At 33.2% G+C, this 19,567-nt stretch overlaps 2 protein-coding genes, 1 long non-coding RNA gene and 2 pseudogenes across 3 annotated transcripts; 1 reads left to right on the plus strand and 4 right to left on the minus strand.

Moving 5' to 3' along the window:
* Window positions 1-1,742: 1,742 nt before the first annotated feature.
* LOC141688801 (small ribosomal subunit protein RACK1 pseudogene) lies at window positions 1,743-3,670 on the minus strand (annotated as a pseudogene).
* A 2,396-nt stretch (window positions 3,671-6,066) lies between these two features.
* Window positions 6,067-6,831, minus strand: LOC141691508 (putative E3 ubiquitin-protein ligase ARI7). Its single transcript, XM_074496244.1, has one exon. The coding sequence runs from the start codon at window positions 6,829-6,831 to the stop codon at window positions 6,067-6,069; it is 765 nt and encodes a 254-aa protein (XP_074352345.1).
* A 22-nt stretch (window positions 6,832-6,853) lies between these two features.
* On the minus strand, window positions 6,854-7,501 carry LOC141691509 (putative E3 ubiquitin-protein ligase ARI8). The gene has a single exon (XM_074496245.1). The coding sequence runs from the start codon at window positions 7,499-7,501 to the stop codon at window positions 6,854-6,856; it is 648 nt and encodes a 215-aa protein (XP_074352346.1).
* A 3,573-nt stretch (window positions 7,502-11,074) lies between these two features.
* LOC141693328 (uncharacterized) lies at window positions 11,075-12,393 on the plus strand. The gene is made up of 3 exons (XR_012563074.1): window positions 11,075-11,250; window positions 11,834-11,919; window positions 12,013-12,393. It is a non-coding gene; the product is annotated as an uncharacterized LOC141693328 (long non-coding RNA).
* A 907-nt stretch (window positions 12,394-13,300) lies between these two features.
* LOC141691510 (putative E3 ubiquitin-protein ligase ARI8) lies at window positions 13,301-15,133 on the minus strand (annotated as a pseudogene).
* Window positions 15,134-19,567: the final 4,434 nt, after the last annotated feature.

The following is a 19,567-nucleotide window of genomic DNA, read 5'->3' on the forward strand; positions in this document are numbered from 1 at the left end:
GGAGAAAAGAAAAAGTTTGTTCCAATTTCTAACTAACTCCTTCTAGAATAAATTAGATACTGTGATGTCATTGTGAGGTAAGATGGCTCTAAGTTATATGTCCAACTCCAACATAAGGAGAAGTACGTCTGTGAAAAGTGATTTGTAGCAGCATAGTTTTATTTGTCGATTCAACAAACTGTATTCTAATTCACGCAAGTAAAAACTTAATATGCAGGTGGATGATAAATTCCAATACAGACAACAAGGACAATGTGGTACACGGATGGATAAGTGCTAAGACTGGTGTGGGTTTCTGGGTGATCAGCCCTAGTTCTGAATACCGCACCGGAGGTCCTTTTAAACAAGAACTTACCTCTCATTGTGGTCCAACTTCCTTAGCAGTAAGTCTTTTGTACATATGTTTTATAGCTAATACATATTACATCAATTCTTGTCCTTCGTACATTAGTGTTTTCCTGTTATGTTTCTCACTAATTTACCTATCTGATCATGTGTTCTACAGGTCTTCTTTTCTAACCACTACTCAGGAAAGAAGTTGGATTTACATTTTGGGGATGGAGAGGCCTGGAAGAAAGTTTATGGTCCAGTTTTTGTCTACATGAACTCAGCTCCGAATAAAAATGTTAATGATCTTCATTCCACACTCTGGACAGACGTTAAAAGACAGGTAATCAATCTTTCACTTGCCTGAAATGGATTCTACCCCCAGGATGATGATGAAAAATAAAGTTTTCTGTTTTATACTTATTTATTTGTGTTTTATATAGCATTTAATCATTTAATTTTACACCCTTCAGAATTATTTCAAGTACAGAGTTGTGTGAAATGTACTCTTATTTTCAGGCATCAATAGAACAAAAAAGTTATCCATATAGTTTTCCCCTGTCTAATGACTACCCTCATGCCAATCAACGTGGTACAGTAAGAGGCCGGTTACAAGTCAGTGACAGGTACATAAATAAAGGCCTAATTAGTGCAGAATCTGTTAAATATATGATCCTATTGGGGCCTTCCTCTAACACCTTAAGGTTTTAGATAAGCTGGTTACTCAACATGGTATCAGAGCTTAGGCTGGCGGGAGAACTAAGGTTCGATTCCCAGCCACCCCCAATATTCTCACAATTTAATGTGGACACTAAAGACAATTAATACCCCAAAGATGGGGTGCCGGTGTTCCACTCTTCGACCCATAAATGGGCTTTCGAGTGAGGGGGAGTGAAAAGTTTACTCTTGGTCGCCAAGTAATATTGCCACCAGAGAGTTCTAAGACACCATATTGAGGATGAAGCAGAACGGACTGCCTCCATTACCAAAAACACAACTTTTCACGTTATGTCCAAAGGATGTAAATTAAACCCACATCCTGGCCTTGCTTGCCATTAAAGGACCGCTTTAACTTCATTTAAGTCCTGACATTGCTTGCCGTTAAAGGACCCTGACTTTGATTGTCATTAAAGGAATCCCGGCTTTACATGTCATTAGAGGACAATTGCTCACAGAGCTCAAAACAAGCACGAGTACTCAGTCACTTCAATGGAGTGACCTCTCGGCTTCAACAATATCAGCCAACTTGACGCTATGCAAGCTCAACTGTAAATGCTCACAGAGCTCAAAACAAGCACGAGTACTCGGTCACTTCAATGGAGTGACCTCTCGGCTTCAACAACCCATAGAAAGGGCACAAACCACAATGGTAACAAGCTCACTAAAGAGCAACAACAATATCGGAGAGCTCAAACTTTCCCAACAAATTTGTTTTCTGCAAATTATTTTCCGCAGAGTGCATATTTGTTCATCTTGCTCTTTTACAGAGCTTTCAAGACAACTAATTTATGCACAAGAAGTTTTCTGGCTTTCTCTGAGTCGTAACTCTAGGTTTTTTTAATGACTATGCAAAGCACAATCCTTCATTTTCATTTTCTTTGTTAAAGAGTAAAACCTTTTCTTCACTTTCTTTATTGTGCAACTCCTTTTCTGATTTTTCATCAACAAGCTTTAAGTAAGATGTAGTTAATTCTAACTTCATAATCATCATCTTAAATAACCTGATTCTTGCCAGTATTAGTCTGAGTGGCATTTCTATTAGTAGCTAGATCAGCCTCTGTCAATCCTCAAATCGACGAAAATGCTCTTACTCTCGAGATCCCAAATCTTGATGCTGGACTCAATAGCAGCACAAAGCCAATACCTTTTAGGATTAAAGTAAAGAGCATGAATAATGGAAGAAGCATCCGAAGAGTAAAGCTTCTTTCCCTCGGCCAAATCCCACAACAGAATCCATATTTGTCACCACTAGCACAAAATGACCATCAAGAGAAACAACAACAATATTAACATAGCCATTATGACCAGCAAGACTATACATGAGCTTACAATCACTCAAATTCCAAATCTGAATATTCTTATCCCACGAAACCGAAACAATAGTAGGCTGAACATTATTAGGACTAAACCTAACATAGCTCATCCAATTAGAATGCACATCCCCATCCTGAACCGTATACTTACACTCTCCTAGATTATTTATTTTTTTCATTTTCTGGTTTGATTTCAACATCACTTTCGTAGGATGTTTTTTCCTTGAATCAGGTTGCATATTTTGTTCAAAATAATTGGTACACCAGATAAACAACCATCTAAACAAATATTGACCTCTTGTGACTCTAGGCTTGTATATTGTTTCTCTTTGAAAAGGCTGGCCCCTGCAAAAAATCCCAGTCACAGTGCATACTCCATATTTGGCCATGATTTTCTGATTTCCCTATACTTTCACTACCAAGAGGTTGAACATCTTTATTAAGAACCTCAAACTTTACACTTCCTTAACACTAGGCTGGTAAGAACTAATAAGTCTGCCTCCTGAACGACACTTTCCACACTTCACTCACAAAGCCTCTTCACACTCTGAAGGAATGATAACACTAGCTCCATTTTATCCAACACTACCTCTTCACTTACCATACCCACTTCACTATCATCATCACTAAACTTCTCATCAAACCCTCTTTTTTTTTCTCCTTAGCCATTTCATCAAACATATAGTGGGCACACACCTTGAAGACCCTCTTCCCTATTCGACGAATACTCATCAGCAAGTGGCAAAGCTAAAAGTTCCAAAACATAATGTGATTTGATCCCCTCTAGCAACAACATCGATCTTATTGAACAACTATGTCATTGTTGCGTAGAGCTTTTTCCGACAACTTCGTAAAATTATGCAGGATTCAAATCGAGTGAAGATAGTACATATTAATTCTTAGGCCTCGAGAATCGGAGGCTCTGATACCATGATAACTATTATATATTGATAACTACTCCATATAACTATGGATGTTTTAAGAAGAACAAAACAACAAAAAGGAAAAGGGAAAGAAATAGAAACTCTTTAATGACTACATTGTAACTAATCCTCCTGTACAATGAACTAGGTGGGGCTTTATATAGAGCCCAATATTTATTCCACTACAATGACTAAACTAACCTTCTATTTATTCCTCAATAGAATCTGCTTATGTCGTGTTGACTCCAAAAGGGGATGGAGTATCATGGCATAAAGAGAACAAGGTAACACACCACAACACACAAACATCTTAGCTTCTTATAAAAACCTTCATACATAGGGTAACCATATTAGCTTCTCCAGGGTTACCAATTCATGACAATTAAGCACCTAAATTATGATTAACACTTACATACATAGTGTAACCAAATAGGGTGAACTTATAAATAAGTAAATAAATGTTTATGTTGTTAACCCGGATAATTTTCATGAACAGGTTTAGACAGTATGGCTTATGGGATTGATACACAGAGTTATACCCTGACAGTGACCTAGTCTACAATGTTGGAACTAGTAATTATGGCAAAGATCGGTTCTTTTCTCAAGTTAACAGGTTTGTTTCACAAGTACTGTACATTTACATCGACGGAAAAATGCTTTCTTACGGTTTCTAACTTTCAAATTAAATGGCGAGTGCAGGAAAATCAATGATGAATACCATCCAACGACATGGCAGATTAATTTCGATCTACCACATGTCATCGCAAATGGAACTTATACACTTTAATTAGAATTGGCATCTACAAATTTAGCTCAACTTAGGGTACAAACTTGTCTCTGTTTCATCAAATTCTACTCCTATATCTATATGACTCGAGAAATATTAACACTAGATGCTAACTACTTTCCAATTTGCAGGTTTATGTTAATAGATCTCCAGATGAGGGATATCCTCTGTTTAGAATAGGGAAAATTGGGCATGAAATGCAATTGCAAGACATGGACTACATGGATTGTACTGGCTCTTTAATGTTCCAATACCAGGACAGGCTCTTGTTCCTGGAAGAAACAATATTTTTTTAAATCATCGTACAGGCTCGAATCCTTTATAGGCACTATGTATGACTACATCCGGTTAGAAGGGCCTCCTACATTGTAAGATAGGAAAGCATTCAGGCGTCATATGTATTTTGTATGTTTGTTGCATCATTACATTTAAGTTAGATGTACTGATCAGAGGCAAACTCGTATTGATTTTGTAATAACTTTGATGATCCTAAGGAATTTTAAGTTAACATTTCAACTTCATTTCTCCTTTATTTTAATAGCCTATCATCTGTATTATATGTGTTCGAATTGAATAGTTATTTGATTAATTTTTCGCGAGTCATGACTTTTAACTAATGTAAAATTTACAAAGTAGATAATGTATATTTTTTGTGTAATCTCATGTTAATGGTGAGCTAAATTATTATGTGATTTTGATATTAGCACTATAATTGCATAATTGAGTTTGTTTGCTAACTGTTTTTTTCCCATGAGGTCATTGAGTTACCAATATGAGTGGAAAATGCGGCTTCCCAAAACCGTTCTCGGATAAGTTGTCACGTTATTCTTAGTTATTTTCATAAATGAGATGGACCCTTAGTGATCCACAAATCAAACATGGAATTTATCGTTTGAGAACATGTATGAGATCCATTTTGGGACATATAACATCACTCAATATGAGAATAAATTTGGTCAAACAACCTAAATTCCGCATGAAGACACAAAACTAGGTCAGTATCACTTCAGTCAATCAACATACATAGATGACTGGATAAGCATCAGTTTTAAGCTCAAATCTGTCAAAAGCTTCCAGTCATTCACAATTGCAGGTAAATTACAAAGATTTGAAATTCCATTCATTTGTCTCTAGAAGATTGATTCCAATCAGTGTTCAGTCCTCACCTCAATCGGATAAAAATTATCGTTGTGGCTATTATTTTAAGTTTGCATTCCTACTCAAATAGACAAAATCTATATAGTGGGTCAGAAAAGTTAAACAGGTTTCTCAGTAGCCATGAAAACAATGAATATAGACTGTTTTAACTTCCCAAATTCTTAACCGCGGAAATTTGCTATTGTTGATGTAGCAGACACTTAACATTTCAACTCAGCACCAACACCTTACTAGACTCAATCTTACCCATCAAACCTGGATTTTATGCACAGGAGTTATATCTCTCATATCATCAATATCTACTTGTATCCGAACATATAACCTTGTTTTTAATTAAACGTTGGTCTTTACGTGGTTAGCTTTGTAATGAAAAATCTGTTATTAGTTTGTTTATATTCTGTAGGTAAATTTAATAACGAAACAGCGACTTCCAACCGACATTAACTCCAACGAAATGTATCCGTGATAATTCTGTTGACAAACTGTTTTACCAACGGATTTTCTTGATATGCCAACAGAATTTTCCCTTGTTAAAATTGAATTTTCTTGCACTCCTGGGTGCCGATATATTAGAGTGTCAAGGATGCCTCTATTCATGCTCTTAACATGATTTCTTAGCAATTCTACTACATTCACATTTCAATCAAACAAACATTAAAATATAGAAATTGTCTAATGTAAGGAAAGCAAAATTTAAGTAATATGAAAGTTTAAGGTGAAAACAAAACCAGTTCACTTGCAAACAAAGCAGTAGAAACTACTTACTAAATCTCTTAAATTAAGCTGACTTAAAAAATAAGAAAAAAAAAAAAATTGCTGCCTTGATGAAACTCTTACCTCAAAATTCTCGAATGGTGTCTCTCTTCTGTCCCCTTTTAGGCACCAAGCACCCATAGCACATGTTATGGTCACCATCATTCAGGGCAGTACAGTACTGGCACCGCCAGGCGTCTGTCAGTTGAACATGCTTTTCTTCCACTAGAGTAACATCAACTTCAGATAGCTCATGTTCTAATCCTTTGAGAAAGTTCGAAAAAAATCTTCTAGTTACCTTAGTTAAATTTGTAAGCTCCATACGAAAAACTTTATTGAATTCTTCTGAGTTAGCCTCATCCCTAAAGTATTTTTGCAGCTTATTCTCTGCGTAATCATGGAGCCTTTCTAAAGCCACCTCAGCCTCACCTTGTAGATACTCAAACAGTTCCGTTTTCATATATGCTTCTGGTGGCATATAATATCCATAAACATAAGTCCATTTTAACACTCGCCTGCATTCAACAATCTGCTCCCAAGCTTCCGTAACAAAGCTTAGGTGTTCTCCTCGCTGACAATGCTTTTTCTCAAGTTTCTGAAGTTTCTTATTTTTTATCTCGCTTAGATCTGCTAATGCTTTCTCTCTTGACTTTTCATTTGCAGCCCACCTTTCATAATAATGAGCATATCTCTTGATGTATTCCTGAGCCGATGCTCTAAGTCTAACAACTTCACATTCTCCTCTTCTCACAGTCTCTTTATAACCGTTACACGCCTTAGAATCATGTGTATTCCATGGTCCTAAGCATATCCAACAAAACTCGTGCTTGCAAGGAGGCTTACAAGTCATGTGCATACACCCACTGTTTTTCTCAATTTGCTACCTCGCATTTAGGACAAGGCTTTGTATTAGCAAGTACCCAGGTCACATTCTCAGACTCGGAAGTATTCTTCAAAATCCACGTTTTTACCATCTCACATGCAACCGGACTGTGATAATCCTCACCACAATTCCAACAAAAACTAAGCGAACATTCACAAGTAACACCATAACTCTCACTACCATGTTCATACTCAATAGCAAATCCACAATCCCGGGCAGGGCACCATTTCCTCATTTTATTTAATTCAACATACGATCTGTAATAAAACTTCTTATATTTATTCCAAATTTCACAAGAGACCAACAAATTAACCATATCTTGTCCTATAACAGCATGACAAGATGGATCGGGACATCGTAAAAACAAGCATCTAGCACCATCATTAATAGCGACACTAACATAAGACTTCAGGCATGCACCACAAAACCTATGACCGCAAAACCCTACCGTGCTCTCATAACTCTTATTATAAACATAATCCTCAAAACATATACCACATACCAATAAATCTCCGGGTTCACGAGATCCTACAACAGGCTTCTTCAGTAAACCAACAGCTTCACGTACTCCATCTTCATCACTAAACCATGCATCTTGCGCATTCTCGACGTTCCACTTATAGTGTTGTAGTAACATAACAGCAGCAGTTATTGGTATAGAAAGACCAAGGCCAACTTTAACCGTTTTTTCATAAATATTAACAAAAATAATCGATTTCAGAATTTTGGCCAATTATGGCCGATCGAATACGCAAGTCACATAGGGATATTACCTAATACGCAATCTGAAATGGGGTATTATATTCATTTTTAACCTGTTACGCAAATGAGAACAAAGTATTGTAAATAAATATTATTTAATAATATTGATTACGCATTGTCAAATGGAGTAATCAATAAAAAATTAATAATATACCCTACTCATAATTGCGTAACATGAGAGATGACAGATTGGGATACATCAGTATGTTAAAGTTACTCGATCATCGTTAACACATACTCCCTCCGTCCCTCCCAAATGTTTACATTTGGGTGGCGCGCGGAGTTTAAGAAAAATGATAAAGTAGTGGAGAAAAGTTGAAAAAATGAGTAAAGTAGTGGGACCGATTAATATTATATGTATAAAGTGGTTATAGTGGAGGAAAATAGTGGATGTAGTTAATTTAAAAATTATAAAAATTTTACTATTTTTGGAAAGTTTTGAAATGTAAACAATTGGATGGGACATCCCAAAAAGGAAAGTATAAACAAATGGGAGGGACAGAGGGAGTACTTTTTTACTTTATATTATTTAATACAAGTTAGGTGTGATAGTGGCCTAATTGTTATGCCCTGTATTAGTTTTCTATTACGCATTTCGTAATGGTAGATACAAACGGCCATATTTGGCCAATTTTTACAACCCGGTTATTTGTGTACAATTTTACAATAAATAGGCTAATTGTGTCAATTTTTCCAAGTAGTGCAACATCATATTCTTGATTTTGTTTTACATCATCTTTAGACAAAGCTTTATAACTCTTCAATTCCTTAATCTCCATTGATTCATTATCAAAATTCGCGGACTCCATTGATTCCTCATCATAATACATTGATTCATCATCAGAATATGAATCCATTTTTGTTAAAACAATAAAAAAGATGATATTTATAAAACCCTAACTCATGAAAGATCAAATAAAAGAGTACATATAAAGAATTAAGTATGCAAAAATATTTAGGGCATCCAAGACTTTCCATGTAGACGAGAGAATTGCTCATTATAAAATTCTAGCCCAGCTATGCCTCTATTTGTTTTTTTTTCTTTTTTGATAGATGTATCTAATTCAGGATTTTTATTATTCTTTTCTAGAGAACCATGAACCACAAAGAGTAATAAAAGTATATAAGTTGTTTCCAAATAAATTTGGTTCACTTCAATTCAGCATCTCTGTTTCGGCATCTCTGTTCTTATCACTTAAAAGTAAATATTCATGGGACGACGTCTCCTCGACTCTACAAATAAATTTGTTCACTTATCCTTGGGATGAAGAGCATATTTAAGGCTAACACTACTAGAAATAGTACATACGACATCGGTGTTTAGACATCGGGACGTAATGCACCCGGTGTTAAAAGTTTTTTTAACATCGATTTTTAATAAAGCGATGTTAATAAGAATGTTGACATCGATTTCTTATACTAGCCGTTGTCTACGTTTGGAAATAAAAATTGTCAAATATACGTTTCTAACTTTGACATCGGTCATTTTTACAAACCGTTGGTTATGACCAATTTTAAAAAATTTAAATTAACTTGTCATTTTCCCCCGTTTCAGTGCCAAAATTTGCCCCCTTTTTTACAGAAAAAAATTATTTCCCCCCTTTACGCATATTTTTTCCCTCTGTCCAAAATTATAACCCCTATTTGCTCACACTCCCATTCTCTCACTCTTTCAAGATGGAAACTCTCTCTCTCAAACCCCAACTTATCTCAAACCCTCCGACTCATCTCTATGATCTTTCTCTCTTTTCTCGCCATTCCTTTTTATAAACCCTAATTTAGGACTAGTACAAAAACCCTCATCTCTCATCGTTCTCTCCTTTCTCACCACTCCCTCTTACAAACCCTAATTGAATTCTACAGAAACGACACTGAAATTTGACCTAATTAAGCATCAAATCCAGCTTCAAATTGGTAAGCTTAATCCTTGATAGCAGCTTTAGAGCTTGAAAGGAACCCTGGGTTTCGTCCGATTAAGTTCCAATTTTAAAATTCTTTTAGTAAATTTTAATTTTATAGATGTATATATATATATATTTATATATAGTTGGTTAATTTATATGTTTACCCCATCTCTTACCTTCTTTCTCCCTCGTTCTCTTTTTTTATGTTTCACTTTGTCTCTCAATTGTTGCAGGGAACTCTTTTCCATATGGTTTCGAGAAGCTGTTATATGGCTCGGACAAGTTAGAGAGAATAAGTCTATGCGGGCCAGTTGTTTTAACTTTTTATGTGTAAATTTGAAAAATCTGTATGTTTATTAGAGATAGAAAAGCATGATTTATTCACTTGATATTCATAGTGTTGCTGATAAGAGGAAAGAAGCGACCGAAAGTACTCTTAATGTTTACAAGGTTGCTTAGTAAATATGTTTTATGTTGTGTATTTGACTTTTTATGTATATGTTTGAATCATTAGTCTTTAGGATATCTAGTTATTTATAATGTTGTTAATATTGTGACGCTAATTATTATGAGGTAGCTGATGAGGAAGAAGCGTTTTGCAGATGAGGAAGAAGCGTTTCACTTCAAAGAAACGACAATTTAAGTACAATATTTTACCCATGTAGCTGAAACAATATTTCTATACTTGTTTTTTATCTCCATTTTGGTCTGTGTACTGGAGCTACATATATATATAAATTGAAACTGAGAGTAAACTAGAAGTCAGCTAATATTATAAATGAGATATAAGTGACAACTGACAACTGGTTATGTGCAGAGACAGCAATTTGATAAGATGTACCTGCACAGCGCAGAGATGCCAATCGATGGAAGTGTGTATTTGCTTTTGTCCCATTTGGATGCGTCAAGAAGAATACAAGATAAAAGGGATATTGAAAAAATTCCAGGTGACAGGTAAGGAAGAAATTGAAAGTCATGGAGAATCAGAGTAATTGTTTTCTGCACATTTTCATCACAATATAAATGAGGTCTATTGGCATGTCATGGATCAGTGAAACTCTGTATGCTGTAAATTTATAAAAGTGATATGATCTCAGTTGCTAATTTCATCTTTTCCCTGCCTTCTTTTCTTTTGTATGAGAGACTTAAATGCTTCCCATTAATTTTTTAACTTGTTTGTTTTCTGTAAGTTTAAGACGTGCACAGGAAATAATTATTATATGGTTGTGCCGTTGTGTACACGGATAAACGTATTAAACATTATAACTGTTGCCTCAAGCATTGCTATCACTATGTGGTTGTTTCTTATCCAGCAGCATTCCAATTCCCTTCATTATTTATGATGACATTGGATATTTATTTTAGCTCATCCACCTGGACAAATGCTGAATGGATTTCTTTTTTCAGAAATTTTAAATAGAAGTTTAATAGTACTATATGGCTACTTTTATTTTAATGTTCTCTTTTTGAACATAATAATGTGTAAACTTAATCTTAATGTTTCATAATATGAAGCTTAGTTATTGATATTTTTTATGCAAGCTTATCTTGGAATACACCTGGTAGATACCATAGATATGGCGTATTCAACTCGCAAGAGGTTCATCTTTGACACTTCTTAAATCTTGTGATGTGATTGGACGTATTATTGGCAAGGATTTATGTCTACTTTAGCCAAAGACAGCTACATAGCAAGATTGTAATGGCTCAAATAGAGAAGGTCCCTTAATTTTCTTTTCAACAGCCAACAACTATTAGTCTCTTCTTTATTAATTATGTAAGCCTCCATAAATGTTTAAAATGCAAGCATCCTTCTAGTCTGACTTACTTCCCCATTGCTCTGTTATGGTAAAATTAAAATTTCAGGTACTGCTAGTAGCTGTCTGGTGACATCTAATGTTTCATCAATTATGTGTCTTATTTTATTTCATTTTTTATTTGCATTTCAGAAAGTTTTGGAAGCTCCAATAATTTTAAATCTTAACACTAACAAATGTTTCTCTAGACCTTATGGTCTCTCTGTCTCTCTCTCACACACACACACTAGTCAAGGGTAAATTATTAGTGTCAATGCATCTAACATATTTATTGGTATGACTTATGTCGAAAAACTCTATTATATGAGTGCCCTGTAAGTCTTATTTAAAGATTCATATAAAAGTTGAAATTATGTCTTGTCACTTGTGCCAGCCGAGAAACACCTAATAAATGTCACAGATCATACTTCAATATCATAAAGATGAGATATACAACTAATTAACTAAATGAATTATTCATGTTATCTTAATTTCTCAATTCTTTAGGTAGGATGAAAGTTAAAGCAGATAGAGATGAATCTTCACCATATGCAGCTATGCTTGCAACACAGGTTGTTTCAACAAGATGCAAGGTCTGGTGTTATTTCTTCGCTCTAGACTAGCTTGAAAGTCCTCTTATTGCATGAAATGGATGATAGTGACTTTGCAATGTTTTCTCATATAAGCTGGCTGGTAAATTGCCCACAAGAACTTGGAATCACTGCTCTTCACATCAAGTTTCGCGCAACAGGTGGAAACAAAACAAAGTCTCTTGGAGCTCAGTCTGCACTTCGTGCACTTGCTCGTTTAGGAATGAAAATTGGTCGCATTGGCAATTCTTTTTTCCTGATTAGCTTATGAACTTGGAAATAAGTAGGCTATAGCCATGTAAGGCGTTGATAATTGACTTTCTATTTGCCTTTTTTCAGAGGATGTTACTCAAATCCCCACTGATAACACTTGCAGAAAGGGTGGTGGAAGAGGAAGGAGGCTGTGAGTTCTGGTACAACAGCACATAGCAAGTTGCTTTTGCTTTTAGTACTTAAAAATTAGTATAGTATGAGTTAGCTAATGGAATGCTTGTATTTTACTTGAAATGTATGTATAGTATGGTATGAGTAATATTTTGGTATTAGAGTTGTAATTTGGATGAGTACCTTTATGTTTCTTTTTGAATGTTTTTTGTTGGGATGTTGCATTGTTTTGATTCCCGGTGGCTGTAAATAGCACCAGGATGGCATGCAATTTACAGAACATTAACATCACAATGGTAAATGTAAATCGATGTAAAAAATGTACAAAAGACGTCATACAAAATAATATTCAACGAAAAAAACTAAAAAAACCAATGTGAAATAGTCATTTGACATCGGTTCCGAAAAAAACTCAATATATTTTAAGTCAAATAACATCGGTTAGAGAAATTGGTTGATGTTAAACAAAAAGATTTAACATCGGTTTCGTGATGAACACCCATGTCTTATTCATCATTTCACATCGGGGGGCTAATTTAACCGATGTCTGATCAAACTTTCACATCGGGCAACTAATCTAACCGATGTCTGATCAAGCATTTCACATCGGTTTGTTCGAAATAATTTTAATAAATGGTTTTTAGAGCTTGTAGGTTTCATGTTTTAATGGATAAATACCTCATAGTATACTCATATTCACCTACAAATACTGTAATATAAACTGAAATTTGTTGCAAAGACATCACTTTTAATCTTAGAACCGATGTATAGCACTGTAATAGATATCGGTTGTTAACTGATGTCAAAGGCTGATGACATTTAACATCACACGCGAAGACATCGGTTCAGATTTTTTTTAACATTGGTTATGAACTGATGTCTGATCCCATATTTCTAGTAGTGTAAATTTTTTGATAGATACATAATATAGAAAAAAGAAGAGTAAATTCAACTTTTGGAGAGTAAAAAAAAACTTTATTTCCGTTTAGCTGAATAAAAACAACCTTTCGCTTGAAATAAACGGTAGAAACTATTTAATTCCTCAAATTAACATTACTGGGAAAACCATTAAAAAATGTACGCCTTGACGATATATACTTCCTTCTCTTGAATGTCCGGCCTGGTGGTGCCGCCTTACCTATCCACAGCGCACATAGAACAGACTTCATTCTCACCCTCATTGAGGAAGGTGCATAGCTGACATGCCCAAACTCCACAACTCTCTTCTTTTGGAAGACTATTTTCTACTTGTTCGCCAAAGTTTTGTTGGCACAAAAGGCAGGTGTTATGCTCACCCTCATTCAAGTAGGTGCATCTTTGACATTGCCAGACTCCACACTCTGCTTCTGAAAGATTATATTCTACTCGTTTAAGAAAATTTGCAAAATACCTTCCAGTTACCCTAGTCAGATTCGTTAGCTCCTTGCGAAACTCTGTATTAAAATCGTCTGAATTAGCATTAGTGTCAAGGTATAGGCATAGTTTATTCTCTGCATAGTTATGGAGCCTTTCCAAAGCAACCTCAGCCTCACCTTGTAAGAACTCAAATAGTTTTATCTTTTTAGTTTCTTTCTCCAGCATGTAATAGCCGTACACATAGCTCCACTTTAACACTCGCCTACATTCAACAATCTGCTCCCAAGCTTCTGTAACAAATTTCAATTGTCCGGCTGTCTGACAATGTTTTTGCTCAAGTTGCTGAAGTTTCTCACCTTTTAAATCGCGTAGATCTGCTAATGCTTTCTCTCTCGTCTTGTGATTTGCAGCCCACCTTTCATAATAATGAACATATTTCATAATGTATTCCTTAGCCTGCTCTCTGTTCCTATCCTCTTCACTTCCTCCCCTGTTCACATAACCATTGCATGCCGAATAACCATGTTTACTCCAGGGTGCTAGGCATATCCAACAAAAATGATGTCCGCAGGGAGGCTTACATGTCATGTGCATACACCCACTATTTTTCTCAATTGGTACCTTGCATTTAGGACACCGCTTTGTAAAAGCAAGTATCCACGATACATTTTGAGACTCAGAATTGTTCTTCAACATCCATTCTCCCACCGTCACACAATCAACAGGACAATGAGAATCCTCACCACAAACGCCAACAAACACTACCCAAACAATTGCACGTAACAGCATAACTCTCACTCCCTATCTCACACTCAATAGCACATTCACAATCAGCGGTAGGACACCATTTAATCTTATTATTCAAATCAACATACGATCTAAACAAAAATTCAATATACTTCATCTTATCTTCATCAGATACCAACAAATTAACCATATCTTCTCCAATAATAGCACGACAAGAAGGATCAGGACAACGTAAAAACAAGCAATCAAAACCATCACTAATAGCCACACTAATATAAGTCGTTAAACATGCACGACAAAATTTATGGCCACAAAACCCTACAGTACCTTCGAAATTCATATCAAAAACATAATCCTCGAAACATATACCACATACCAGTAAATCACCGGGTTTACGTGATTCCACAACAGGCCTCTTCATTAAACCAGCAAATTCACACACCCGATCTTCATTATTAAACCATGCTTCTTGCGCGTCCTCGCCGTTCCACTTATAGATTAGTAGTAAAACAACAGCAGCAGATCTTGGTATAGAAATTGCAGTTGAAAGTAGTGTAACATCATGCTCTAGATTTTTCATTATATCTTCTTTCGTAAGGACTTTATAAGTTTTCGAGTCCTTGATCTCCATTGCTTTTTCATCAAAACTCGGAGATGCCATTGGCTCAAGTGATTCTTCATCATACATTGATTGATCATCATCAGTATATGAATCGTCCGAAAAATCCATTGTTTTCGAAACTAAGAGACAAAATATAAGAGTTGTTTTAATAAAACCCTAGCTTGTGCTATTGGATATCTACACTATACTATTATAAACTATAAGCCAAACATGTTCCTAAATATATGTTAAACACGTTCCAAAATAAAGTTTAAATAAATATAATTTAGTTAAAAAAAATTAAATCATATATCTGATATAACTACAAACTCTATAAATTATTATCCAACTTGATTTCTAATCGCATCCAAATTCTTTCTTATCTCATTTGTAGGGAAATAAAAACCTTCCAATTTTTTTATAATTCAAATTATAATATAACAAAATAATTAATAAATTAAGAAAAAAAAATAAAAAAAATATTCTAAAAACTATCAAATCATCCACATATATCTATCTATATTATACTATTATAAGCGAAAATGGTTTCGTTTGGTCGTTCGGTTAACCCCTTCCTAAAATGCATGTTAACACCTTCCAAAATAAAGTTTAAACAAATATAATTTAATTAAAAAAATTAAATCATGTATCTGATATAACTACAAACTCTATGAATTATTATCATCCAAATTTTAATCGCACCCATTTCTTTCTTATCTCTTTTGTAGGGAAATAAAAACCTTCCAAATTTTTTTATAATTCAAATTATAATATAAAAAATAATTAATAAAACAAGAAAAAAATATAAAAAACAATATTCTAAAAAACAATAAAAAATCATCCACATACACCGTTACTATTTAAAACTCCCACTTTTCAATAGTCTCCTGTGCGAAGCAGCCCAAATTTGGAGGACATTTTAAGATTTTAACTATCTACATTTTGAATCATTAAATAATATAATACCTACAAGATAATACGTAAATATTTTAACTTCATTAATATTAATAATATATAATTATTATCTTTTATAAATTATTAAAAATATTAAATCATGTATCTGATATAACTACAAATTCTATGAATTACTATCCAACTTGATTTCTAATCGCACCCAACTTCTTTCTTATCTCTTTTCAACGGAAATAAAAACCTTCCAAAATTTTTATATAATTCAAATTATAATATAACAAAATAATTAACAATTCAAGAAAAAAAACAAAAAATAATATTATAAAAAATAATATTAAATCATCCACGTACAACATTACTATTCAAAACTCCCACTTCTCAGTCTATGCACCTGCGTGAAGCGACCCAAAGTAAGAGGACATTTTAAGATTTTAACTATCTAAATTTTGAATAATTCAAAAATATAATACATACAAGATAATATGTCAATATTTTAACTTCATTAATCTGAATAATATATAATTATTATCTTTTATAAATTATTAAAAAAATTAAATCATGTATCTAATATAACTACAAACTCTATAAATTATTATCCAACTTAATTTATAATCGCACTAAACTTCTTTTTTATCTCTTTTCTAAGGAAACAAAAACCTTCCAAAATTTGGTATTCAAATTATAATATAACAAAAATAATTAATAAACCATGAAAAAACTTAAAAAACAAAATTACAAAAAATAATACCAAATCATAATTTGGATTAAAAGTGGTAGTCGAAGAAGTTTTGTAAGATCAAAATCTAAAAATGAATTTCAGTGACCAAGAGAGACAATGCAAGTACGTAACTCGGTGGTACCCTCTGTATTCTATCTCTGGGGATATTATATTAACCACTTGAAAATAATTTTGAACAGAAGATGTCAACATGGAAGACTTAAAATAAATAAGTTATCAATTGACTAAAGCAAAAAAGATATATAAATAATGAAAGTAAATAACTAACCCCACAAAATATCTCAACAAATGAAATTATGTAACAATTTGTCATACACGCTTTCAACGACCACGAATCGATATTATGTCATCCATATTAGGTACTTCAATAGAGTTCTTAACACAAAAATTCTTAACATCTTCTAAAAATTTGTCCCATTTATCACTACAACAAATCTGGCCAATTACGTCGGCGAACTTACGACGAAAAAGAAATGTGCGTCAACTTACGACGGAAAAACAATTAAAAAAATTTCTATCATAAGTTCCGTCGTAAGTTTCTTTAAAAAACTATTATTTTCGAACGGCTAACAAATGCTAGTATAGATGGCATTTATTGTTGTTGGTGGGAACAATTAAGACAGAATTTCTGTCGTAAGTTATACTTAATTACGACGGAAATTCCGTCTTAAGGTATTTAACATATGACGAATATAACATTTCATCGTAAGTTTAATATTTTATTATTAAAACTATCATCAACTGAATAAAAAAAGGATTGAGGAGGACATGGGGAAGAACGACGTCATTAAACTTACGATGAAATGTTATATCCGTCATATGTTAAATACCTTAAGACGGAATTTCCGTTGTAATTAAGTATAACTTACGACGAGAATTCTGTCTTAATTGTTCCCACCAACAACAATAAATGCCATCTATACTAGCATTTGTTAGCCGTTCGAAAATAATAGTTTTTTAAAGAAACTTACGACGGAAATTATATTTCGTCGTAAGTTATCAAAACGAGAAATTCAACATACTCGAATTTGATATTTTCAATTTTTAAATTTTTGCGGTAAATTTGACTTTTATCAAATTTTTGGCGGCCAATAATTTATGATGGATTCCTTCGTAAATTAGCACATGATTTTTGATATTTTCAATTTTTAAAAAAAGTATTCTTTCATGATCCAACCATATTAATGTCAACATTTATTTAAAACACCAAATAAACACCAATTCAGGATTAAACACTAGTTAGTTGTACGAGTCAAACTGATTCTGGACTGTTAAAATGGCAAACAAAATAAATTTATTTTGATATGAAATTTTGGTTCTATCACTAATATATATATCTATTGACATCCATACGGTTGGATCGTTGAAAAATATTTTTAAAATAATCGAAACACCAATTCAGGATTAAACACTAATAAGTTGTACTACTCAAACTGATGCTTGATTGTTAAAAATGGCAAACCAAATAAATTTATTTTGATATGTAATTTTGGTTATATCACTAATATATATATTTATATATTGACATTCATACGGATGGAACGTTGAAAAATATTTTTAAAATAATCGAAACATTAATTCAGGATTAGACAATAGTTAGTTGTACTAGTCAAACTGATGCTTAACTGTTAAAAAAAGAAAACCAAATAAATTTATTTTGATATGAAATTTTGGTTATATCACTAATATATATATATATATATATATTGACATCCATATGGCTGGATCGTTGAAAAATATTTTTAAAATAATCAAAACACCAATTCAGGATTAAACACTAGTTACTTGTATTAATCAAACTGATGTTTGACTGTTAAAATGACAAACCAAATAAAATTATTTTGATATTAAATTTTGGTTATATCACTAATATATATATATATATATCCATTGACATCCATACGATTGGATCGTTGAAAAATATTTTTAAAATAATCGAATTATCAATTCAGGATTAAATACTATTTTGGTGTACTAGTCAAAGTGATGCTTGACTGTTAAAATATCAAACCAAATAAATTATTTTGATATGAAATTTTGGTTATATCACTAATATATATCTATTAATATCCATATGGTTGGATCGTTGAAAAATATTTTTAAAATAATCGAAACACCAATTCAGGATTAAACACTAGTAAGTTGTACGAGTCAACTAATACTTGACTGTTAAAAATAAAAAACCAAATAAATTTATTTTGATATGAAATTTTGGTTATATCGCTAATATATATATCTATTGGCATCCATACGGTTGAATCGTTTAAAAATATTTTTAAAATAATCGAAACACCAATTGATGATTAAACACTAGTTAGCTGTACTAGTCAAACTGTTAAAATAGAAAACCAAATGAAATTAGTTTAATATGAATTTTTGGTCATATCATTAATATATATATATATATATATTGGTTATATATATCTATTTTAAAAGACTAATAACTCTTTTAAAATATATATACATATATATTAAGATTTTAAACTGAATTCTTTTAAAAGTGTTTAGGGATGGCAATCGGGTCGTATCGGGTCGGATATTGCAGAATCCATATCCAAACCCGAAAATTTTAACCATACCCGAACCCGACCCGAACCCGAAAAATACCCGAAAATGAATACCCGAACCCGATCCTTCGGATTTCGGATCGGATTCGGGTATACCCGAAACCCGAAATTTTTTGAAGTGGATATTCATACCCGAACCCGAAACCCGAACCCGAAATCTGAAAATTTGTATAATTATTGATATTGCAAGTTTTTGGGATCGAACACACGACTTGTAGAGAAAGAGTTTTAATGTGTCATCTTCAACCACTCCACCACATCATTAATTATGTTATTATATGTATAGCTAATATTTAAAAAATCAACTCAATTGATACCCAGTTTTTTAGATTTATTACTAAAACA

The sequence above is a fragment of the Apium graveolens genome, chromosome 10, assembly GCF_009905375.1.
Source record: "Apium graveolens cultivar Ventura chromosome 10, ASM990537v1, whole genome shotgun sequence".
In the NCBI taxonomy this organism is placed as follows: domain Eukaryota; kingdom Viridiplantae; phylum Streptophyta; class Magnoliopsida; order Apiales; family Apiaceae; genus Apium; species Apium graveolens.

What these genes read in the sequence shown, in the direction of transcription:
- LOC141691509 (XM_074496245.1), bottom strand. Translation starts at nt 7,501, where the DNA reads ATGTTACTACAACACTATAAGTGGAACGTCGAGAATGCGCAAGATGCA.
- LOC141691508 (XM_074496244.1), bottom strand. Translation starts at nt 6,831, where the DNA reads ATGACTTGTAAGCCTCCTTGCAAGCACGAGTTTTGTTGGATATGCTTA.